The sequence below is a fragment of the Notothenia rossii genome, assembly GCF_949606895.1.
Source record: "Notothenia rossii genome assembly, chromosome: 6".
Classification (NCBI taxonomy): Eukaryota; Metazoa; Chordata; class Actinopteri; order Perciformes; family Nototheniidae; genus Notothenia; species Notothenia rossii.
In genome coordinates this window covers 2,739,157-2,764,953 of record NC_136909.1, presented here as the reverse complement: position 1 = coordinate 2,764,953, position 25,797 = coordinate 2,739,157, and the positions used below count along the sequence as shown (strand labels likewise).

Genomic DNA, 25,797 nt, shown 5'->3' with positions numbered 1-25,797 from the left:
TCCAAAACACGTCCGACATTCTTATGTATGGCAGTACTTCAACGAAGATGTAACCAACTCCACAGTGAAGTGTCAGTTGTGTACAGCTGTACTGAAGTACAATACAAATGCATCTGCTATGCGCAACCATCTGAAGATGAGACACCCGCTGCCGACAGCTAGCACTAGCAGTAATGCTAGCACCAATGAGCAACGGACCGGCGTCAGCACTGAACAGAGGCAAACGAACAGCAAGAAAACACGGGTCAACAGTGATGATGAGCTACGGGATTACTGCCAGCGGACACCGCATATCCCCACAATGGATAATCCACTGGAGTGGTGGGCAGAAAACGTGCACCGCTTCCCCCGCTTTCGAGAAGCTACCTGGCTATTCCAGCCACAAGCACCCCGAGTGAGAGGGTTTTTTCCCTGGCAGGCAACACTGTCACCCGAAAGCGGTCAAGCCTCCTTCCCTCACATGTCGATGCGTTGGTGTTCAAACCAAAAATATGGAAAGGTGGACCTTATCGTGGAGGACAGCGAATAAAGTGTTGCACAATGCGCTGTTGCGCACTGGATTTACGTGGCATTTATGTAAACAAGAGTTTTTTGCTGTCGATTTTGGTGAGTCCAGTTACTGTTTGTTATTTACTCAGCCATGTAACACAAATTAAAATGCAGTGTTTAATGTTACTGTATGAGTTCCAATAGAAAATACAGTTGTACACCTCTCTTTGTGTGTCTTTATTATGACGTAACGACTAGTCGACTAGTCGACTACTATTTTGAAAAATGTGTCGACTAGTAAATATTGGTAGTTGTGAAACCCCCTAGTCTCTATAAACACACCGTACCCGAAAAGGAGCAGGGAGAAGAAAGTAATCTGATATTACGGCCCCTTTCTCAAACTAAATAAATAAATAGAAATAGATGGTCTTTCCTTCATATTTTCCTATTCATAACAGTATTGTAGGAAAATAGGAGAAACACAAAAACGTACAAAAACGGAGACCGTTAACGGAAAGAAACAAAACAAAAAAAGATCACATGAACAAGGAAAAGATTGACTACACATACATACATTCATTCATGGCTCCCAGAGGATGAATCATAGATCTCCTGAATGATCCACTAGCTTTTAGAGAATATATTTTTGATACACCAACTTTTTAACCTCAGCCAAGCGTAAAAAGGTTGTTGTGGATATGTAGCGATGGGGTAGAATCTCTGCTGCGTTTCCAACTCAAACAGGTTATTATCTGGAGGGATGGAGGAGGGTTTTTCTATCTTCTCCGGGGTTTGAGATTGAATGATTGAGAGGCAGAGCTTCTGCCCTTTGGGCGCATTAATTATGAATGGCAGACATTTATTGATAATTTAACACAAGCCTGTTGGTGTCATTGGTATTCATTGAACAATGTGTGTGTGTGTGTGTGTGTGTGTGTGTGTGTGTGTGTGTGTGTGTGTGTGTGTGTGTGTGTGTGTGTGTGTGTGTGTGTGTGTGTGTGTGTGTGTGTGTGTGTGTGTGTGTGTGTGTGTTTCACGTTTCAAGGTTTTATTGCATTTGCACAGCTACAGTGTAGAAATGGCAATGAAATGTATGTGTGTGTGTGTGTGGGTCCCTAAGGGGCTCAGGAGGTCAGTGTGTTGTGCAAAGTGCAACTGTGAAGCTGACCATTGAGCGGCCCGACTAAGCAAGGAGGCAGAGAGTTCAAATATAACCCGGTGTGGGCATTTATTCATCCTTGACACGTGATTCAAAGCCTCAATATTGCTGTCCACCTGAACACAGTCAGCAGCCACAAGGATCTCACACACACCCAGGCCCTTTCTCAATCGCGAGTAAACCTACTGCAGAGCAAATATTTCAAGTATACTACGTCATTGAGTGGCGCCGAAGGACTGTTTGAATGCAGGTTAAATGAAATATTTGCTCTGCAGCATGTGTACTCGCGGTTGAGAAACGGCCACAGACTAACAGGAAAACAGAACCCTAAATACACACAGGACCAATCAAACGAACAAGACACAGGTGAGGGGGGAGGAGACAACACACTCGTTGGTTTGGAACAGCACTTAGGCCCATTCCCAAACCGCCCCCTACCCCTCCGTTTGCGCGTTCACGCGGAGGGTCCGCCATATTGAGGGCTGTTCCAAAGCAACGAGTGTGGAGCGGTTTGGCCTGGCTTTTAATCGCTGGAGTTTGTGAAGTGGAAGGTAAAAACTACATATTAATGTTTTAAAGTGAATTAATACTTGTAGGTACAGAGCCATTCAGTAGTTTAACATCTTGTGAAAGTCATTAAAAAACTTTTCAGTAAACTTGCATTTCAAAATAAAGTAAGATCTTATTTCCTATATCAAGATATAAACATATATATATATGTATATACACTGAACAAAAATATAAACGCAACACTTTTGTTTTTGCTCCCACTTTTCAAGAGATGAACTCAAAGATCTAAAACATTTTCTATATACACAAAATAACCATTTCTTTCAAATATTGTTCACAAATCTGAAAAAATCTGTAATAGTGAGCACTTCTCCTTTGCCGAGATAATCCATCCCACCTCACAGGTGTGGCATATCAAGATGCTGATTAGACAGCATGATTATTGCACAGGTGTGCCTTAGGCTGGCCACAATAAAAGGCCACTCTGAAACGTGGAGTTTTGCTTTATTGGGGGGGTCTGGGGGGGTCCGAAAACCAGTCAGTATCTGGTGTTAGGGTTAGGGTTAGGGTAATGTTGTGAATCGAGTGGCCTGTGTTCATCGTCCATAACATACGCCTGCCCATACCATAACCCCACCACCACCATGGGCCACTCGATTCACAACATTACCTTAACCCTCACACCAGATACTGACTGGTTTTCGGACCCCCCCCGACCCCCCCAGACCCCCCCAGACCCCCCCCAATAAAGCAAAACTGCACGTTTCAGAGTGGCCTTTTATTGTGGCCAGCCTAAGGCACACCTGTGCAATAATCATGCTGTCTAATCAGCATCTTGATATGCCACACCTGTGAGGTGGGATGGATTATCTCGGCAAAGGAGAAGTGCTCACTATCACAGATTTTTTCAGATTTGTGAACAATATTTGAAATAAATGGTTATTTTGTGTATTTAGAAAATGTTTTAGATCTTTGAGTTCATCTCATGAAAAATGGGAGCAAAAACAAAAGTGTTGCGTTTATATTTTTGTTCAGTGTATATATATATAAATATACATACATACAGTATATGCCTGCATGCACGACGCTCCGCTTCTGAAACACTTCAGAAACGCGCCCGGTGGGTTATGACGCTCGAGGAGGTCGGACCAAAACCGCGGCGCAGCCGTAACGCGACGCAGACGGACCCGGTGGAAACTAGGGGTTAGCCTTCCTGACAGGTCCAGACCCTCAGGACAGAGGAAGAATTGTACGGGAACCGTTGCCATGTTTGATATGCATTTATTTTCCATCTGTAATTAGAAGTCCCCTCTCAGGTATTCAGACTAACGCATGGGGCTGATTTAGTTTTGATTAAAAAGGTGAAATCAGTGTTTATCCATTTTTAATTTGATGCATGTGGTGCAGATTGTTTGACACCTAACTGTGGGGAGCCATTATGAATTCATCCAGCGACAACATGATGATTACAGTCATCAGCGTGTCTGTATTAATGTGATTATGATGCTTTATTTGAATCCACTGCTTTAATGTCCCAGCACTCTGCTGTAACTAAGGAAACACTTTAATCCTGTGCCGTTTATTAGCAAGACTCTGAGATATGTGTCAGCACAAAGTAAAGCTTTCATCTCAAATGAGCTATTAAAACTCTCTCTTCTGTGTATACACTCAACGTATAGTGCCATGTGACGTCTGGACGGATGCACCCTGACAACCTGAATCCCCTCCGGACCCAATCTGTGAATCCAATCAGGCGAGAGGAAAGAGGATGAAACAGCTTCCTCTTCCTGGACACTTCACCAGCAGCGTGCAGGAAACACACTGAGAGCTTTCTGTGTGATACACTTTAAAGCTTAGCAGGAGCACCTTATAAAGGAACAACCATCACTACAAAGCACACTCCCTTCATTTGGTTTTAAAAATCAAATAGTGCGACGAAATTCTTTAAAAATAAATATGATAAAGCGGACTTCGTCACTTTGTTGTCAACATAATTTAGCTTGCATATCCATCATGGTAATATTCCAGCTGAAAGCAATTTAGAAAAAGACTTTAAAAGCAGATTGTAGCTGCAGAGCAAAGGAGTCCTACATACGGAGGCCGATTGGTGCAGATGTGCTACAACGACCCAAAACATTTCCACCAGGGGAAACGTGCTGCAGATATAAAAACCCAAATGTTCCACATGAAGAAACATCTTCAGAAAACATTAACCAGTTCAGCCCTGAGCCTGTTGTTCAGGTCTCAGGCTGGAAAATAACATTCCCAGAACAAATGAGCATTTCTTCACTTCTAAAAGGGTTACATTAATAATCTTTATTCTCAAAGAAATGATAAACCTGTGAGTTGGATGTAGAAGAGTCAGAATCAATATAGAGGTTTTTTTATTTTAAAGGTCCCATGTCATGCTTTTCTGGTTCTTACCCGTCCCCTTGTGTGTTACGAAGGTTTTTCTGCATGTAAACGGTCTGCAGAGTCATATATCAGTATGTAGTGTCTCTACTTTAAAGAGTCCTCTCCTGCTGATGTTCAGGTGTATATCAGTATGTAGTGTCTCTACTTTAAAGAGTCCTCTCCTGCTGATGTTCAGGTGCACATCAGTATGTAGTGTCTCTACTTTAAAGAGTCCTCTCCTGCTGATGTTCAGGTGTATATCAGTATGTAGTGTCTCTACTTTAAAGAGTCCTCTCCTGCTGACGTTCAGGTGTATATCAGTATGTAGTGTCTCTACTTTAAAGAGTCCTCTGCTGCTGATGTTCAGGTGTATATCAGTATGTAGTGTCTCTACTTTAAAGAGTCCTCTCCTGCTGATGTTCAGGTGTATATCAGTATGTAGTGTCTCTACTTTAAAGAGTCCTCTCCTGCTGATGTTCAGGTGTATATCAGTATGTAGTGTCTCTGCTTTAAAGAGTCCTCTCCTGCTGATGTTCAGGTGTATATCAGTATGTAGTGTCTCTACTTTAAAGAGTCCTCTCCTGCTGATGTTCAGGTGTATATCAGTATGTAGTGTCTCTACTTTAAAGAGTCCTCTCCTGCTGATGTTCAGGTGTATATCAGTATGTAGTGTCTCTACTTTAAAGAGTCCTCTCCTGCTGATGTTCAGGTGTATATCAGTATGTAGTGTCTCCATGCTTTAATGATCAAAACAGCTTTTCACCCTCTGTCTGAAACCAGAGCCCAGTCTGCTCTGATTGGTTAGCTGGCCGGCTCTGTTGTGATTGGTAACCGCTTAGAGATGACCCGCCCCTTAGCCTATCACGTACAGTGTGTGTGTGTGTGTGTGTGTGTGTGTGTGTGTGTGTGTGTGTGTGTGTGTGTGTCACCATGCAGCATTCTCTCAGAACATCATATGTAAAACTGTTAATGAGCGCGCTCGGCTTCAGGGAAATGTAAGGACGTTGCGTTTCAGCCTCGGGAAATGATGAGGCATAAAATATTTTATTAATGTGCCATTAAAAATGGATTCATATTCATTACTCTCTCGGATAACTTCTCCCCACTTTGTATGCAGAGAGAAATGTTCATTTCCTCCAAGAAGAATCATCAGCGGTTTGATGCAAAGCTCTAAATATTCTTTATCTGAACGGATGAATTAAGGACAGACAGAAGAAACTCCAGATTTAAAAGACGCAATTATCATCATACTGCTGTCTCAGTTCAAAGAGAGACCACGAAATGTGTCACGGTTTAAATGCGTTGTGTTAGAGAATACTGATGCATACAAATACAGAGAATAATGCAGATAAATTATTTAATTTGCATATTGAATAGAATAAAGTGAGGCCTGCAGGTTTTATACATGAATCAACAACTTTACTTAAAGGGCCCATATCATGCTTTTCTGGTTATCACCCGTCCCCTTGTGTGTTATGAAGGTCTTTCTGCATGTGAACGGTCTGCAGTCACAAACCCTCAACGTACACCCTGTAGGAGTAAAACTCTAACACAGAGAAGACCTGTCTATGCTGCCCCAGAACGCCTCGTTGGACATTTCTCTTTTTCTTCCTGGGTACAGTGACGGGACCATACCCAAATGGACCAATCCGCGGAGCCGTTACGTTACGTCCGCGGAGCCTTTCAATCTTTTCTCAGCTGCAGCTCCGCCGACTTCCCCTCCCTGACACGCCGGGACGCGGCGAGGCTGTGAGTTTGTGTGTGAGCACACACACAAACTCACAGCCAGGCTGCGGGTGTGTGTGTTCGGGCTGGGTTTCACTGTGTCTCTCAGACGGCCACTGGGCTCACAGGGAGGAGAGGGCTTGTCCTAAACAACAGAGTGAATACACACACTATACAGAGATGCTGTTTGAGAAACCAATGTGAGTTTGGAACTTTGAACAATGTACATATATTCTAGTAGACCTCAACGATGGAATTATGATCAGTAGAAATGGCCATGACATGTGACCTTTAAGGAAAACACAGCGGAGACCAGGGGACACTAAAGAGTGACGCACACAGCTGAGAGACTAGGGGACACTAAAGAGTGACACACACAGCTGGGAGACCAGGGGACACTAAAGAGTGACACACACAGCTGAGAGACCAGGGGACATTAAAGAGTGACGCACACAGCTGGGAGACCAGGGGACACTAAAGAGTGACACACACAGCTGAGAGACCAGGGGACACTAAAGAGTGACGCACACAGCTGAGAGACCAGGGGACACTAAAAAGTCACGCACACAGCTGGGAGACCAGGGGACACTAAAGAATGACGCACACACCTGAGAGACCAGGGGACACTAAAGAGTGATGTGAGTACTTCTACTCTTACAAGATGTGAGTACTTCTACTGCAGCGTTCTGATAAAGATGAAGGTCTCGGCTGTCGTTGACTAATTGATGAATTGTGGATTTCAACAGGCCTTCAAAGGTCACTGCAGGAACTCTCCGATCTGAAGCCCTTCCTCATTTCCATTTGAATGATTCAGATGTTAAACCTAATGAGTCCTGCTTCCTGTTGTCTGCACAGCTTCATTACAATACTCTGTGTGGTCAGGACACACCGGGAGGGAAAGTGAGCGGAGCGTCACTGCACTCAGCACTTTCTAACTTTCTGTGAGAGGACTGTGAAACTGAAGATTAATGGACTACTGCAGATATTTAGACTCGGTAGAGAAAGTAATGATACAACAAAGGACGATGAGAATAAAGTCTAAGGCCATAACAATATAATCAGAGGAAGCTACAAGCGTAGTTAACATCTACAGAAACTAACATTTAGACTTCTTTAGCTGTAAAATACAAATCTTCTGTCTTACTTTCAATGCCTCAATGTTCAAAAAGCTCTTTATTGCCTGTGCTGCAGCACCTCTTTTCACCCTCTGTCTGAAACCAGAGCCCGGTCTACTCTGATTGGTTAGCTGGCCGGCTCTGTTGTGATTGGTCAACCACTTAGAGATGTCCCGCCCCTTAGCCTATCACGTACAATGTGTTGGAGCGCTAGCCAATAGGAATCAGAATCAGGTTTATTGCCGGGTACATTTACACATACAAGGAGTTTGCTTTCTGGTGGTCCGAATATAAACAAGCTAAAAAAATAAGTTGCAAACCAGGTAAAAAAGAAATATATATAAGGATAACAAAAAATATATATTTGTAAGAAACAATTTAGAATTATAAAAGGATGCTAAAGACAAGTTAGGAGCACCCGTGGTGTCAATATGTTTCAGAAGTAAACAAGCTCTCAAGCCCTTCCCCCCCCTTTCTCTCCACAACACGTTCTCACTCCCAACCCGACACATATTGACGGTCGGTCAGGGCCCCTCCCCGTCACTCTATTACGTACAGGTTACCTCTTAAGAGTCAGTTTTCAACGGGCAGGGCGTCCCATTGACTGCATAGAGCTCCCTGACCGTTGGGAATAGACGAGTTGGGATCGCGGTGAAATGCAGATCCATTCTCACAGCGTTTATCAACCTTTTTCTAACTCAATATCAAGCCACACTTACTGTTTTTACTTCTTTATTTTAATTGAATAATGTAGGACTTTTGTTGCCGTGAGTTATGGGGAGAGTAGGGGCTCAGAAAACTGAAATCTGTATTGTTTCATCGTATTTTCCTTCTAATTTTGCATTCTTTTCTAAACCACACAGTTATTAACTCAACAATAACAAATAAGTATCCTTGTGTTTATTTATTCGTTTGATTGTATAATGTCAGACCTTTGGAGGTGGGAGCAGCTCATAGTTGCTTTAGAGAATTTGACACCCGGAAGTAAGTATTCTCTCTAATTGATTTGACCAGATTATCCTTACACAACATTGATTGGTTTAAATTGTGTACAATGCTTTCCCCTTCGATTCGGAGAAACAAATAGTGTTTTGGAGTTTAGGATGAAGACACTACACTACCCAGAATCCTCAGCTATCGTTTGGGACGACGCCAGTCCGCTTTGAAAATTGACGCTCAAGGGCCCCCCACTGCGTTTTGATAGGACACTTTATTCTTACATAAGCATGAATGCTGCGTGTATTTGTTGTTGTATGTTGTGATGTTTTTGTTTTGATGGCACCTTTTAAAAGGGAGAAGCTTTTCTTTCTTTCCTTGTATATGTATAATGACATTAAATGATTCTATTCTATTCTAAATATTTATATATTTCTACAATCATCAGAAATAAAACAAAGTGACACAGAGCAGAGCTTTGTTGTTGCAAGTGTCTTTTTATTCTCTCCTCAGACACGACAGAGCACAGACGAGAGGAAGTTCGACAGATGAACTTCCTGTGATGATTTCTGGACTTGCAATAACAAACCATACGTGCATTATTAAAAAAAACACATTTCTATAAAGTATTCTTCTCGATGTCTGCGGTGGCGGAGGAGGAAGTGACATCAGTTTCAGTTTGTGATGGTTGTGAATGGTTTTCTCCGGCAAACTGAAATATCTCTGTTAAATAAAAGCTTCGTACAGAACGGGAGAAATGATTCAACACATAGAAAAGAAGTCCTCTGATCCACCACCGTCATAGATCTGATTTATAATCGTCTTGTCCGTTAGTACTGGCTTCAAACACCTTTCATTTCCTAACGTCAGAAAGAAGAATGCTACATAAGCTCCTGGGGGATATTTATTTATATTTATATTTATTTATAAAGCTGAATTACCCTTTACCCTCAAGACATTCACAAGACTTACATTTTGAGTTAAATGTCTGAAGTGGCCATCCTTGAGATGAAGACCGCGCTGAAATTAAAAAGGAAATACTTCTGAACACATAGTGACTGTGTGCTGCGAAGAAACATCTTCTTTGTGGGAGAGATTATTAAATCTGAAGAAATTCACTGTTTTTTGGGTGTTTTTTAGAGGTTTTCAAAATGTGAGACTGTAGGCCAGGGGGTCAGAACTGTTTTCACTAGAGGTGACGTGCATCAGAGTCCTGCACGACCCGCTCCCGCCCCGCACCCGTGACGTGCAATACCGAACCCACCCCGCTACCCGCACATATTGCCAATTAGTTCCGCAACCCGACCCGACCCGCCGGCACAAGATCCGCAACCCGACCCGAACCCGCATATGACAACGTGCAATTATTAACACACGCATTTGCATATTTGGCTCAAAAAGCGTGGGATGTTGTTTATTCTCTCCATCTAGGTTGACACCAAAAGCCTCCCAGATGTTGGATTTCGCTCTTGAGGAAGAGTTATTGAAAATGCTGTATTCTCCGCTATAGAGAGCTTCACCTCAGCCATTCAGAATGTGGTGCGCTCAGCAGCAGATCGATGCACTGCAGAGGTTATGATTATGCTCGGTCCCGCGGAGGAGAGGTCTGAGGATTTAAACATTAAACTAAATTATTATTGTTTAAATATATTTATTATGCCACACCCGCAACCGGACCCGCATCATCTTTGTTTTACCCAGAAGCGAACCCGGAAAAAAGCGTTTGAAAAAATACCACCCGCAAATCACCTATTTTGCGGGTCCCCCGTCGGGTACCCGCGGATACCCGACCCGATGCAGGACTCTGACGTGCATTGCCTCATAAGTTAAGTTATAAGTTAGCTCAACCAATCAAATGTAGGTAAATTATTCTTGAATATGCTTTAAGAAACATCCCAGCTCTCCAGAGGGATTACTTTATTGTGTTGTAGCTCCTGGGGAAATATGAAGGGTCTATTTATATCAACTAAGATTTGTTAGCTTCACTTTAATGTACTGAATTGATTTGAAAGTGGGCTCATTAACACATGAATACACCTGTGTCATATGTGTTTACATACATATTTAAGAAGTATAATATAAGACAAGGTTCAGGTGTCCATTATACTTTAAGGATTAGCTGAGGGCCAATTAAAAATGTACCACGGGCCGCAGTTTGAACGCCCCGCTCTGGGCCTCCCTTTAGTTTACTTTCTCTAAATTCCTGGATTCTTATTGGATAATGGAGGTGTGTGGCGCAGTGGGTGGTGCGTTGGTGTTGGGATCAGGGAGCACAGGTTCAAACCCCACTGCAGTCAGCATGTCGTTGTGTCCCTGAGACACTTCACCCCAAAGGGCTCCTGTGGGGATTGCCCACAGTATTGAGTATGTAAGTCTCTTTGGATAAAAGCAACTAACAAGTAACATGTAATGTTGTTTGATCCGATAAATAATAACAAATGTATCCAAGACATGAATTACATAACTTGTTTGTCCGAAGGCATTTATTAGTTTGTTAAAGTGGAGAAAAAAAATAAAGTCTTTTGTTTTATTAACATTTTCTGTTGCTTATTTTTTGTTTTGTTAGTCCATATACAGGGACGCGGGAAGTCAGTCATAGTTGGGGGTGCGGGGGGGTAGGGTCTCGCAGCGGCGAAACTGTGACGTGCTTGCACTGTAGGTGCGCTGCGTTTGGGGGTTTGGGAACTAGTGGAGCCTTGCAGATGGGGGTGCTGCAGCCCCCTCAGCACCCCCCCTTCCCGCGTCCATGTCCATATATGTACTTTATTACAATTTGTTTTAAAAAATACAATTAAAACTAAAACAATATTCACATTAATAGGAACAAATAATAATATTACCATTAGAACAAATAGTATACAAATAAATTAATAAATTAAAAGTATAAATAATAATTATATAATAATAATAATCATAAAAACACAAAAATATTAAGTGTATATTAAGTTAATTAAATAAATAATAATACTAACAAATAGATAGAATAAATACATATTAGAATTAAAATTATAATAATTGTTTTGAAGGGCATAAAAAACACATACATTTAAAAATATATTACAATTAAATGGATAATAAATATATTGATGGGGATAGTAACAAAACATGTATTGTCTGTTTATTTGGTTAAATAAATAAGTATTACATAATATTAAATGGAAAAATATATTTTACATTACATTTTAATAAATTATTGTTATTATTTTCGACCATAAACCTGAAACATTTGGGAGGCCCGTCTCACAATTTGAAAACCTCAGTGTTTTTTTTAATGATTTTTGATACCAGTGCTCAGGACTTCTGCTTGTGATAATGTCCATAAACACAATGGGTCAGGTTGTAAACAAGTCATCAGTTCAGCCAGATCACATAAAGCATTACAAATGAGAAGTGTTTCCTGTCAGATGCAAAGTTATTAAATCTAAATCTATGAAAATGAGTCTTAGCTTAACAAAAATGATCTCCAGTTACCGTGTGGACTATTATTCTACCAGAGTCAGAAGATAAAACAATTTGAACAGATGAAGAGTCCCACTGGTGTCATTATTGCCATCGACCCCTTTAAGACACGAGGGGGGGGTCTCACTGCACATGTAAAAGCATCCGAACAGAGGGCAGAGATGGTGATGGACTCATATTTAAAGCCCACAATGCTAAATAATGTCTATTTCTCCTTTGTCATTTCACATAAATACACTCTGTTTTATTCAAGTAGGAGCAAACATAAAGAGTTAAAATAACCCTCATATCCACTTCACAGTACTGTGGAAAATAACGTATGCACATTTAGAAAGATGCTGTGTGTCGGATCCACAAACGGGATAGAAACACAGCTGCGGAGGAATGTCGATCGATTAAATCAGAGAAACTGTGTTCTGTACAGAGTGATGCAGGGATGTCCTATTTCTGTGTTGGACCCTGAAGGCAGCATCTCCCTGGTCCAATGGGATTCCTCCATGTGATTTTGGATTATTGCAGAAATAATAAATCTGTGTCCACTTTATGATTTCTGAAGTAAAAAAGCTAACGTCACCACCGCTAAGCTAAAGGTGGCTAATGTTGGGCTATAGAGGAACTACAGCACGGTCACATGACTTCACCTCACCACCGCTAAGCTAAAGGTGGCTAATGTTGGGCTATAAAGGAACTACAGCACGGTCACATGACTTCACGTCAACACCGCTAAACCAATGGCGGCTAATGTTGGGCTATAAAGGAACTACAGCACGGTCACATGACTTCACGTCACCACCGCTAAACCAATGGCGGCTAATGTTGGGCTATAAAGGAACTACAGCACGGTCACATGACTTCACGTCACCACCGCTAAACCAATGGCGGCTAATGTTGGGAGGGATGACATTTAGTCGTCTCATTTAGACACTTGTTAGCAACCGCTGTTTTTAAATTAAAGGGTATTTACTGACACATTTTTAAGTCGTAGAACCAAACATTAAAATATCTTCAGCTTGTTTGAACGACAGACCTTATTTCAGGATAACAACCAAAATCACATTCAGAGAACCATTGCCGTCGGACAGGAAGTGGTCAAATGCTGACTTTTCTCTGGGGGTTAGGACTCATTCCTGCACCACTCTGTTCCCACAGGTGAGAGCTGATGCAGTGCTGGAGTGGTACAAAACATCTCCTTTAAAAAGACAGAGATAGAGATGATGGAGGAGTAGAAGCGGGATGGAGGGACAGCTGACCATCAGCCTGTCTGACATCAATCCAAGAGTTTCATCTCTGCGACGATCACTGGACACATATCTGGTTCTTCAGACTGAGGGAGAAACACAACGAGAAGAGAGGATCAGATTAGAAGGAGTACTTTATGGATCACAATTTGGAAAATGTTTGCGTTGCAGCGGCATACAAAGAAAAGGCATTGTACATAGAGAAATTAAAAGACTTGAAAACAAACAATCCAAAATGTAAACATCGCAAATAGAAATAAAATAGCATTAAAAAAGTAGAAAATATACAAATTTACAGAAACAAAATATAAAGCAGGATATAATACATTAAGTATTTAAGAAATGGAATATTAAAAGTTAAATGAAAATAAATGTACAGTGTGAGAAGAGAGGGTTATCAGTGATGCTCTGAAACATGGCCAGTTAGATCTGTAACAAGGAGAAGTCATTTATGCGCTGTTTGAATCTGGATCTGTTAGCATTGTCTGAAATTGCACATCGCTGCAATCAATCAATCAATTATAGAGGAGCGTTATTGACTAATGGGAAGAAAATCACACGTATAGCCTTTCTTTTGTTTGCAGCTGTGCACAACAGTTAGCAAAGATGGCGATCATTGACCGCACTTTGGACAGCAATATCTAGGAACTTGAATGTACCTAAATTGAGACAAAGCATAGGGGCGGAGTCTCAATTCAGATACTCTGAAGTGCACTGCTGAGTTTTAGCCGTTTAGCATTGTCTGTAAACCACATGGCTGCTGAGCAGGGGCGGATCTAGACAAATATTCATGGGGTGGCAAGAGGGTGGCAGGAGCATTTCAGGGGTGGCATCCCCTGGCAGAAGTATATGCTGATTTAATCGCAGTCATATCAATCAATATTAACTTGGAAAGACACAATATTGATATTTTAACTCAATAACATTAGGTGACATTATTGTGGCACATCAGTAAAGCCATACATATTAAATATATAAGGTGGCAGACATAATTTGAATAATGAATGTTAACTGAATGAGTTTGTTTCACTCTTAGATCAGCAGGGGTACCAAATCTATGCAGACTGCTGCAATAAGTACATTAATTAACTGTCTCATCGATGTTTGTCTGTATGAATATGATAATATTAACAATCATATTATTCCTATCAGCTGTCAATCACTGTTATGATTCACATATTCATTGTTATTATTAAATAAACTATATTTTTTGGAGGAGTTAACGATGAATGTTCCTCAAGATGCTTGCTCACCCTCCTTCAAATTTGAAAGATAAGTAATTACTATCATAAATCAAAAGAATCAAAGGAACAGTTCAGCGCCCCAAAACTTCATTGCAAACAGTTACAACCTTGACTTTACATCAGAAAGAACAAACATTAAAGAAGTGACTAACTGCATCAGTTAGGGTTAAAAAACGTGTATTCATCTAAAACATACACATCGCTGCAGTTATTATCCAGTGGAAAGCCCTTACCTACTGGTTAGTTAAATCAAAGTGGTTACTTTCTTTTGGCTGGGCAGTGTAGTTTTACACACCGTCTTATTTGACTTTCTCAGGACTTGAAACAGTTTTTTGGGGGCAGACCCCCACAAAGAAGAAAAATATATTTACACACGTAAGGTCATCATTTTAACAGATTATTATTCTCATCGACTCATCCGTGAGCAGAGCATCAAGTTGGCATGCTATAACAGCTGAATGTGGCGATTACCATCTTGATCAGCAAAACGCCTCACAAACTTATTAAGATTTAAAGCTATGGTGCGTTTTGATTCAATGCTGAGTACAGCCAAACTTGACAGGCTCTTCTCTGACATTGTAGACCGCAAACAGTGGCGGCAGTATTTGTGTTGGGTAATCTATGGTAGGGCCGGCTAACCCATACAGTGGTGGGGCTCTCAAGTCAGTATTTGCAATTACATACACACTCCCCTTGACAGTGAAACGCCACGCGAGAGGTTTAGATTATTTCCCTGTCTCAATCCAAACTGAACTGTTTGAAATAGAAAGGCACATTTGTCTTGTAGTAAATAAAAAGGGCGACCTGGAGCCAATCCTGCAATTTCCCCAGAAGTGAAAGAGTTGACATGCTGAAAACCCAACCCCTGCAGGGGGGTCTGGGGGGATTCTCCCCCAGGAGATTTTTTGAAATACTTACATAAAATACACATTCTGGTACTCTCTTGAGAAGAAAAATAAATAAATATATTACTCCACGACATATTTAAAAAAATGAATGCCATTTTAGTTGTTGGTTACTTTGTTCTGAAAGCTGAACCTGCTGCTCCTCACAGCGAGGAGAGGGAAGAGGCTGTGAATTACTTTACATTGTGGATAAGGGTGGATATCCCCCATTGTTCTGTGTGTCAAAATGAAAGACAGCCCACACACCTATCAATCATCAAACCGTGGGGTCTTATAGTTGTACCGATGTATATAGAGATGTACTACAGCAAAAGTATTCTCCGTCGGGACTTCCTGCAACAACACCACGCCGTTATCGTGATTCTGATTGGCCAGAAGACATTATCAAAGATGTTCTATTGAGAAGACGATCACTACGTGACAAAAGTTTTCAAAACCGTTTCTAGTCTTCGGTATTTCCAGACAAGTGGCTACTGAAATCAATCTTACTAACTGCTGTCTGTGCAATTTACTCCGCGCGAGTTGGCGGACTTTATTGCTTACTTTAACATCATTTTTCATGGTGGGGCTAAGCCATTTATTGGTATGGCCTTAGCCCAGCCATACCCTGACCGCAAATACCTCATTCCTTCCGTCTACTGGGATCCGAAATTCTTCTCGTTTTGTGCTGTCCCCCCGTTCAAATGAAATCGCCGCCAATCATATTTCCAAGCTCGCGCCAGGGGGGGGAGGGGTTACAAGGCTCGCATCTTGTGCTGCATTCACTTGCACTCGGACATTAGAGATTTTCTCTCATAAATGTCCGATGAACGACAACTTTTCTTTCAAAACAAAGCTGCCAACTGGGGTGGCAGCTGGGGTGGCAAAGCATTTTTCTGAGGTGGCAGCTGCCACCCCGTGCCACCCCGTAGAACCGCCACTGCTGCTGAGCCCACACAGGAAGTGAAGATTGTGGCTAGCTAACTTGCCAGCAATTGAAAAGCGAAAAAACCTATGTATAACTTGTATTTCTTAGGGGTTGTGTTCACTGTACTTTTAACTGTTGTGAGTTAGAGTTTAGCTAAATGAGGATACTCTCAGTAGTACGCAGCTGTGTTGTACTGTGGTAACAAATCATAAAAGACTGCTTGATCAACCCAATTAAATGAACGATGGTCTCTTGTATTAAACCAGTGTAGTCTGTTCACATACGTTAGCAAAGATGGCATGTGGCTGATCTATTGATTCGTGTTCACCAACACCATTTCGCCATTTTTTTCGTATCACACAGAGCGATTTTAAAAGCAATGTAAATAATAATAAATTAGGAGGAAAAACAGATTGATTTAGAAGCAATGTATTTCTATTGGTAGTATGTTTTGTGCCTGCACAAAATAATAACAAATTAGAAGGAAAAAAAGATGACAGAAAATACAGAGTTCAGTATTCTGAGGCTCAGCCATTTATTTTCCTCGCAGATGGCAAAAAAACTCCGACATTATACAATATAAAATGTTAGGGTTAGGCTTAGGGTGAAATATTGAGAAAGAAAATGTTTTTATGAACCACACAGCTTCTGGTCTTCCAAGACTCGACAGGAGAGAAAGACGTGGTGCAGGCACGAAACATACTACCAATAGAAATACATTGCTTTTAAAATCGTTCTGTGTGACACGAAAAAAATGCAAAAATCGTGTTGGTGAACACGAATCAATAGATAAAATGTATTTCGTGACTATAACAAGAAATACCGTGAGACTGGGTTGGAATATAATACACTTGACTGTGTAGACAAATCGAGATATAGCATGAGTGTGTCTCAATTCAGAACACTGTGAATGTTGCGCTATGTGAAATTTAAGCTAGGTTAGCATTTTAGCATTGTCGGCTGCTGAGCGCTCACCAGAGTCCTGCACGGGTCTGATTTTCAAGACCCGCTTCCGCCCCGCGACGGGCAACACCGAACCTGACCTGCTACCCGCACATATTAGCAATTAGTTCCGCAACCTGGCCCGACCCGTCGGCACACGATCCGCAACCCGACCCGAACCCGCATATATATTATGAGCAGTGAAAACGTGCAATTATTAAAACGCAGTTGCATATTTGTCTCAAAAAGCGTGGGATGTTGGTTATTTTCTCCCTCTAGGATGACACCAAAAGCTTTCCATGCAGGACTCTGGCGCTCACCAGAAGTATCGATAGCCGCTTTAAGCTAGTTAGCTCGGAAGCTACATCATCGTACTGTATGATACCAGTCAGCTCTGTGGGAACATTGGTATGACTGCCTTTTGAAATTAATATTTGAGTGTTGTATGTCTTTTAAAAATGGACCTAGAGTCTCTTTAATAAAGCTGATGATGATGATGATGATGATGATGATGATAATGATGATGATGATGATGATGATGGTGATGATTGTTCATGGTAGCAGGAACGACTGCACAATTAACCCACTATGACCGTACTTGTAAATGTAGAAAAAACGACTTGAATCAAAAGCAGTTAGCCAAGGTGGAACTTGTTTACTGGGAGAATTAAACAATAACAATAAAACACATGTTTGCACGATGGCTTTAAATAAAAGGGCGTTAGAAAATGTCCTCATAAAGACTCGATAAAGTGAATCTGCACCATACAGACGGCTGCCGGTGTGGCTGCATAATGAAAAGCATTGTTCCGTGAAACATACATTAGATAACCTCGGGGGGAAAGAAAGTTGCAGCGCTAGTTTCAGGACTCAATTATAATAGAGTTAAAAAGCAAAGAGAGGCTTGGAGGTGATTAGTTTCAGCAGAGCACTGATCCATAAACCCTCAGGAGGAAATACCTGCAGCTCCTGTGGTGGAGGGGAAAATCACAACCATAATAACAACAGCAGCCTTTGTGTCAGCAAAATGCTAATAGCATAATCAAAGGGGAGATATGGTACAGACGATCTGCCAGTCAGGAGATTCAAACTAAACGTTTCTGCAGAATCAACAAGTGGGATTTTAGACTTAAAGGAAACTATACATATCTTTTTTCGGATGATTTCGGAATCTTGACTGTTTTCGCAACATGTCCCAAAACAGTTTTTTCTCCGGTTCGTGGTTTTAATCTCAAATTCTCCCTTTAATCAAAATCAGAACATGTTAGAGTTCTTTGTTCTCTAAAATAATTAGGAAAATAAAATAATTCAGTAGTATCTGTGAAGCAGATCCAACATCAGCAGGAGAGGACTCTTTAAAGTAGAGACACTACATACTGATATACACCTGAACATCAGCAGGAGAGGACTCTTTAAAGTAGAGACACTACATACTGATATACACCTGAACATCAGCAGGAGAGGACTCTTTAAAGTAGAGACACTACATACTGATATACACCTGAACATCAGCAGGAGAGGACTCTTTAAAGTAGAGACACTATATACTGATATACACCTGAACATCAGCAGGAGAGGACTCTTTAAAGTAGAGACACTACATACTGATATACACCTGAACATCAGCAGGAGAGGACTCTTTAAAGTAGACACACTACATACTGATATACACCTGAACATCAGCAGGAGAGGACTCTTTAAAGTAGAGACACTACATACTGATATACACCTGAACATCAACAGGAGAGGACTCTTTAAAGTAGAGACACTACATACTGATATACACCTGAACATCAACAGGAGAGGACTCTTTAAAGTAGAGACACTACATACTGATATACACCTGAACATCAGCAGGAGAGGACTCTTTAAAGTAGAGACACTATATACTGATATACACCTGAACATCAGCAGGAGAGGACTCTTTAAAGTAGAGACACTACATACTGATATACACCTGAACATCAGCAGGAGAGGACTCTTTAAAGTAGACACACTACATACTGATATACACCTGAACATCAGCAGGAGAGGACTCTTTAAAGTAGAGACACTACATACTGATATACACCTGAACATCAACAGGAGAGGACTCTTTAAAGTAGAGACACTACATACTGATATACACCTGAACATCAACAGGAGAGGACTCTTTAAAGTAGAGACACTACATACTGATATACACCTGAACATCAGCAGGAGAGGACTCTTTAAAGTAGAGACACTAGATACTGATATACACCTGAACATCAGCAGGAGAGGACTCTTTAAAGTAGAGACACTACATACTGATATACACCTGAACATCAGCAGGAGAGGACTCTTTAAAGTAGAGACACTACATACACCTGAACATCAGCAGATTATGTCGTTTTTAAATATCTTAGAGCTTATTTTTAAAAACATGTACTTTGTGGTCTTGTTGGTGCACCTTTCATCGTGGTAAGTGAATAAAGTCTCTCAGCAGTGACTCACAGATGGAGATGATGGAGAGGAAACCTGGTGGGACACAGCGTGCATGGCAGATTGACAGTTAGCTTTGTGCTTGTTTCTTTATTGTTGCTGCACTTAATGAATGCAGCTTCCTCTGTGTGATTGCATGTTGTGTTCAGGGAAACTAAGCGGAGTAATCACAGGGACCTCCTGCTGTGTTCATCAGGACCAACACAACAAGCTGTTGTTTTACTGCCGAGTACAGGATACACAATCAGACAGAAACACACTGCAGTGAATCTTCTTTAGCTACTACACCTTATCCCCCTAACACGTAGGAAAGACAGCAAGCGTTAGGTGGCAAAAATAAGGTGTTAGGAACTAAAGATGTTCAAAAACACCAAGCTTTTGGGAAATAGTTTGTGTTAGGAATAGAACACCTTGTTATCGTCAAGAATCATCAAGTAGGCGGGAGAGAAGAGCGTTAATCTGGAAGATAACTATCTGTATGCTTTCTGGCTATTTCCCCACAGTTGCTACTGTTCCTCTGAGTTGCTCTCTTTGTGTTAAATTATTATAATAAGCAAAAGGATTATTGAGACAAGAAAGAGTTTTGAACCTCCTTCAGCGACTACACTGTAACCCCAACACATAAATGAGACTTTAGGCATTCACAAAAATGTCCCAAATTGACATATGATCATAGCCGTGGGAACATGTTTCAAATGGGGGGTGCTGTGGGGATGACACCAGGGCCGGTTTTGACCAATGTGCTGCCCTATAGGCAAGATTTTAGCTGGCAATGAAAAACCTCTACAAAAGACCAATACACTACAAACAGAGAAACATATTGACATGGTGGACAGCTTATATAAAAAGGCTTCAAATGTATACTATTTAGTATTGCATGAACATTGAACATGTTTTAATTGGGGGGTGGAATTCACATCCTCTAGGGGGGTCCGGGGGTGCCCCCCCGGGAAGACTGTTTTTAACATTTTAAAGTAAAATTATTCAATCTGGTGCACTTTGAGTGCCCAATTACTAGAGACTGATATAGGGGATACAACTCTAAACACCCATATGAAAAAGATCGGTTTGCATTTTAATAATCAAATAAGTATGTGAACATAACCGATAACCTACCATAGCAAATAACAAATAAATGTAGGCTAACTTGTTTTATTTTTGTGGTTCATTTATATCTCATCAGTTAACATTTATTTATTTATGCATATTTTTAAATCTCTCCAATATTTTTGATTTACTGTCCTATAGTATACATTGGAATGATTTCAAACCTGTTTTTATTTATCCTAATAATTATAAAGGAGTGGCTTGGAAATATTTGTTTACATAAATTGTGATCAAAACGTTTGAGACTCACTGAGATAACTTAGACTAAAGTGAACTATCTAAACCCTCAAGAGTCCTTTACCTCACTGAGCCTCTCAGTCTGACAGGACAGAACTCTCCCTCCACATTATTGTAGAAACAGCTTCTTATATCCGTTAGCGCAGCAGAAGCTAACAACATTCCCCGCCGGTACAGGTGCACCCCCTCTCTCTATCTATCTCTCTCTCACGCTGGCTGTGAGCTGCGGGCGCCTGATAAGCCAACATCCCCCACTTTCATCACTTAAAGCGCCCATCGTACAGGGCAAATGGAAAATGTAACCGGGGTGAAAAGGGTGTTATCTTTACTTAATTATGAATGTTGTTACATCAAGGCTGAAAATTCATTTTTTTTAAAATTATATTTGTATTTAATCTTGTGGAAGTGCAGCTCCCCTGTCCTCCACCAGGGGGTGCTGCAGCACCCTCAGCACCCCTACTTCCCACGGCCCTGCGTATGATCTTATAAAACTACTAAAAAAATGTTTAGCTACTCCAAACTATAACCCTCTGAAAGGACACCAAGCGTTAGGTGGCAACAAAAAGGTGTTAGGAAATAAAGATGTGCAAAAAACACCACGTTTTTGGGAAAATAGTGGCGAAAAGGTACGTGTTAGGAATAGAAAACCATAGTTGGGTCATTCCTAGCATTCGGTGCCATTTAGGTCCCCACCACATTATATCATATATTTTGTATTTAAAAAGGTCTAATGCTTATTTTTTAAAAGCTTGGTTTTAAATGTTTATACCCTCTACCATAAAACAACAATGTTATTTAGCCAGGATATTACAAATTCTAAATAATTACTCTGATTGTAGCACAAGTAGGCCAAATTGCTGTGTCCCCAATCATGTTTGCTCAACTTCTGTAAAAGATATACAAAAAGAAATCAAAGAAATACAAACAAATTCTACATTTTTATGAGTGTTGTATGACCCTTTTGCTAATATTCCTCACCAAATGGAAATTGTTGTTATTAATTCATTTGTATTGAAAATAAAGTGTGTGTCCCCTGTTTGAATGTCCCCCCTGTTACTCTGATTTTAATCCCTCTGGACACGCCCCTTTACTATTCTACTATTTGTATGACTCAAGAAGAAGAAGGATACATTTTGAGTGGGAAATAATCTTCAAGAAGCAGAGTGAATGTGTTCTTCCTTCAACGTTTTTCTAATGTTTTAAAGAACTTAACTGTTGCGGTAAAGCATAAAATGTCCACCCTGTTGTGCTCATTTTTAGTGGAACTGATCATTTGTTTTACATTTAGAAAATATGGTTAATATATCTATCAAATATATGTTTCTGTTGTCACCAAGTGCTAGCTTGATTATCATCACACATGTAGCAATAGCCAAGTTGAGCATAAAATGTCCACCCTGTTACTATTTTTCACAGTAACTGGGGATGGTAAAACATTTTTTTTTAAAGCATAATATCCTGAGCTTGACCAAAATATTTTTCTCATATTTTAACAAGCCATCATTCAGATTAAATAAAAAAAAAACATGGAAAATAATGTTTTTTATTTTTCAATACCCTAGCTGAAATGGCACCGAATGCTAGGAATGACCCAGTTATCGTCATGAATCATCAAGTAGGCGGGAGAGAAGAGCGTTCATCTGGAAGGAAACTTTACAATCTCCTTTCAATCTTTGTTTGTTGTGAAAGATTTATCGGCTTTCCCACCACAGTGATAATAGTGGCATAAATAGGTGTTAAGAACTAAAGATGTGCAAAAAAACACCAAGCTTTCGGGACAATAGTGGCGAAAATGTACGTTTTAAGAACTAAAAACCTGCATATCCTCAAGTCTTATCAAACATGGGGGTATTCAGAGGGTCAGGGAGGAAACTTTGCAGCCAGGCTTGGGGCTTAACTGGTTGAATCTTCATGTTTTCTTAAAGATTGATCGGCTTTTTCACCACTGTTGGCGGTTTTTGGCTCCCTTTTTCCGTTGAATAAGTTGAGCATTACGTATTTAAAAAGACAGATACTTTTTCTCAGAGTTGTTGGAGACCAAAAGTGCTAAAAGCAGGACCTATATTTGTCAGATGGACATAAACACGGCCCTGATTGAATGCTACTGTTCCTCTGAGTTTCTCTCTTTGTGTTAAATTATTATAATAAGAGTAGGAGTTCATGAGAACCTCCTTTAGTGACTAAACTGTAACCCCAACACATAAGTTAGACCAGGGGTCGGCAACCTTTTTGATATGAAGTGCCATTTAAAAAAAAAATGTTTATCAGCGTGCCAACGATCTAGAATTATCAAGGGGGGGGGGGGGGGGGGGGTTGAGGAGTTTGACGCTCGTCAACTATCAGCAGGAGGGCGGGGGAGCCTCGCTGCGGGGAAGCAGTGTGTGGACCTGTCAGCGCAACTTATGATGCCGAATTTAACAAACACATTTAAATAATTGGTTTAAACGGCATAATAATAAGGACGATCGTCCGTTCTGTGATTCTCCAGAACACACATGTTATGATATTATGGTCATGCAGAGTGAGATGAGATCGCTGTCCCTTTGAGAGAGAGAGAGAGAGAAAGAGAGAGAGAGAGAGAGAGAGAGAGAGAGAGAGAGAGAGAGAGAGAGAGAGGGGTGTGGCTTGTGCATGTGTGTTTGTGGATGGTAGAGCGACAGTAAGGGAACGTGTGTATGTTTCTGGAAGTGAAACGAGGAAGCAGAAAAACAGAGGTCTGTGATGTATTTTGTGAAACAGAAGAACAGCTAAATAAATGCAACGTCCTCCCAAGAAGAGCTCGCCTCTCTCCAGTCATTGAAGCTAAAGTGGGTTATTGAACCTGAAGCTTGTTGCTTCTGCCCTCCTCGACTACGGTCTGGGAGCCGACAGGAAAGTTCAACACACAGATGGCCAGTCCACCCCTTTGTAGCATATTATTTCGATGAGAGATGAGCAGATCGCCACTGGGCTTTCAACTAAATACACAGCCACGCAAAAACTGCGGCATTTGTACAGCTCCTTATGGGTACTGCAGTTAGTGAAGTGCTTTCCTCCGTGGTGAAACGATCAGCACTGCACCACGGAGGAAAGCGGCAGAAAGTCACCTGGAGTTAAAGAGAGCGGGGCTGCGTTGCGTGCATGGCTTCCTTCTGCAGGTAACGGGGAGACGCGCTCTGGCGGCGGTCTCGTTCAGGATCCGAAAATACAATTTAGATATTTTGCACTCTTATTCCACTTATTCCTAGTGTGCCACTGGTTACGGTGCCGCGTGCCAATGCTGGCACGCGTGCCAGGGGTTGCCGACCCCTGAGTTAGACTGAAGGCATTCACAAAATTGTCCCAAGTTGGTGTCAAGAACCAGAGATGGCAAAAGTACACACATCCTTTACTCAAGTAGAAGTACAGATACTGGTGTTTAAAAATACTCTGATAAAAGTAGAAGTACTGACTAAACTTCTTTACTCAAGTCAAAGTAAAGAGGCTTTGAAATGTACTTCAGTAAAAAGTACCCATAACTAGCAGCTGCTTTAAAGAGTACCTGACCTCCCTTTATATTAATAGAACAATAATGTCATTGTTAGCTAATGAATGTTTCCATGGTGACCAACGGCAACATGACAACGTTTCCATTGGTCCCTCTTCTTTAGAGAAGACCAGGAAATGATGGATACACGGATCGTGTTCAAATCAATAGGCACGCAATGACTCTAAATAATAATGATCACGCCACCAAACACACATTCAGACAAAAGGAACCAGCCTGTTTGGAAAATGAGAGAAGTAGAAAGTACAGGTATTTGAGTTCAACATGTAAGAAGTAGAAAGTACAGGTATTTGAGTTCAACATGTAAGAAGTAGAAAGTACAGGTATTTGTGTTCAACATGTAAGAAGTAGAAAGTACAGGTATTTGAGTTCAACATGTGAGAAGTAGAAAGTACAGGTATTTGGGTTCAACATGTAAGAAGTAGAAAGTACAGGTATTTGAGTTCAACATGTGAGAAGTAGAAAGTACAGGTATTTGAGTTCAACATGTGAGAAGTAGAAAGTACAGGTATTTGAGTTCAACATGTAAGAAGTAGAAAGTACAGGTATTTGAGTTCAACATGTAAGAAGTAGAAAGTACAGGTATTTGAGTTCAACATGTGAGAAGTAGAAAGTACAGGTATTTGAGTTCAACATGTGAGAAGTAGAAAGTACAGGTATTTGGGTTCAACATGTAGGAAGTAGAAAGTACAGGTATTTGAGTTCAAAATGTAAGAAGTAGAAAGTACAGGTATTTGAGTTCAACATGTAAGAAGTAGAAAGTACAGGTATTTGAGTTCAACATGTGAGAAGTAGAAAGTACAGGTATTTGAGTTCAACATGTGAGAAGTAGAAAGTACAGGTATTTGTGTTCAACATGTAAGAAGTAGAAAGTACAGGTATTTGAGTTCAAAATGTAAGAAGTAGAAAGTGGTCAGAAAAGTAAGTAGTGGAGTAAAGTACTGATACAGTAACGAAGTATTTGTACTCTACTACTTCCCCCCTCTGTTAAGAGCCAAGGACGTATGATCTAACAAACCTTCTGCTACTCCAAATGAACACCCTGCAAAAAGGACACCGTGTGTTAGGGTTATGATGGCAATGCATGTAGCACACACGTCTGTGCATCATTAACAACACTTAGTAAGAATAGTTAGGCTTAAACACCAGAATATACATGAGTATATCTCTATTAACCTCAACGTTAAACCACGATAACAGACAAGATCTCCTTTTAACAGGATTAGCAAGTGAAACACTTCCTCTGTATTGTCATCATAAAGGAAATGAAGGGCGGTGTGGTGTGATATTAGAAAGGACAGTTATGGTACGACCTCTAGAGACTAAATAACAGAAACAACCTAAAGACCTCACAGAGAATTACAACTTAAATGTGAGAAATGCTCGTTGTGAGATTCCCAGGAATTAATTTGTATTCTGCTTTTAATTTTCTCTACACTTC

At 40.8% G+C, this 25,797-nt stretch overlaps 1 protein-coding gene and 1 long non-coding RNA gene across 2 annotated transcripts in view; one reads left to right on the top strand and one right to left on the bottom strand.

The window, feature by feature from the left end:
* The first annotated feature begins 2,080 nt into the window (after positions 1 to 2,080).
* LOC307043334 lies at positions 2,081 to 4,127 on the top strand. Its single transcript, XR_013809342.1, has 2 exons — positions 2,081 to 2,199; positions 3,838 to 4,127. It is a non-coding gene; the product is annotated as an uncharacterized lncRNA (long non-coding RNA).
* Positions 4,128 to 11,358: 7,231 nt separating this feature from the next.
* Positions 11,359 to 25,797, bottom strand: part of LOC307043329 (zinc finger matrin-type protein 4-like) — a 179,387-nt gene continuing 164,948 nt past the window's right edge. Inside the window, exon 7 of the mRNA XM_079687709.1 lies at positions 11,359 to 13,111. Coding sequence (XP_079543835.1) covers positions 13,084 to 13,111 — 28 coding nt within the window. The 3' untranslated portion in view covers positions 11,359 to 13,083. The remainder of the gene's footprint in view (positions 13,112 to 25,797) is intronic.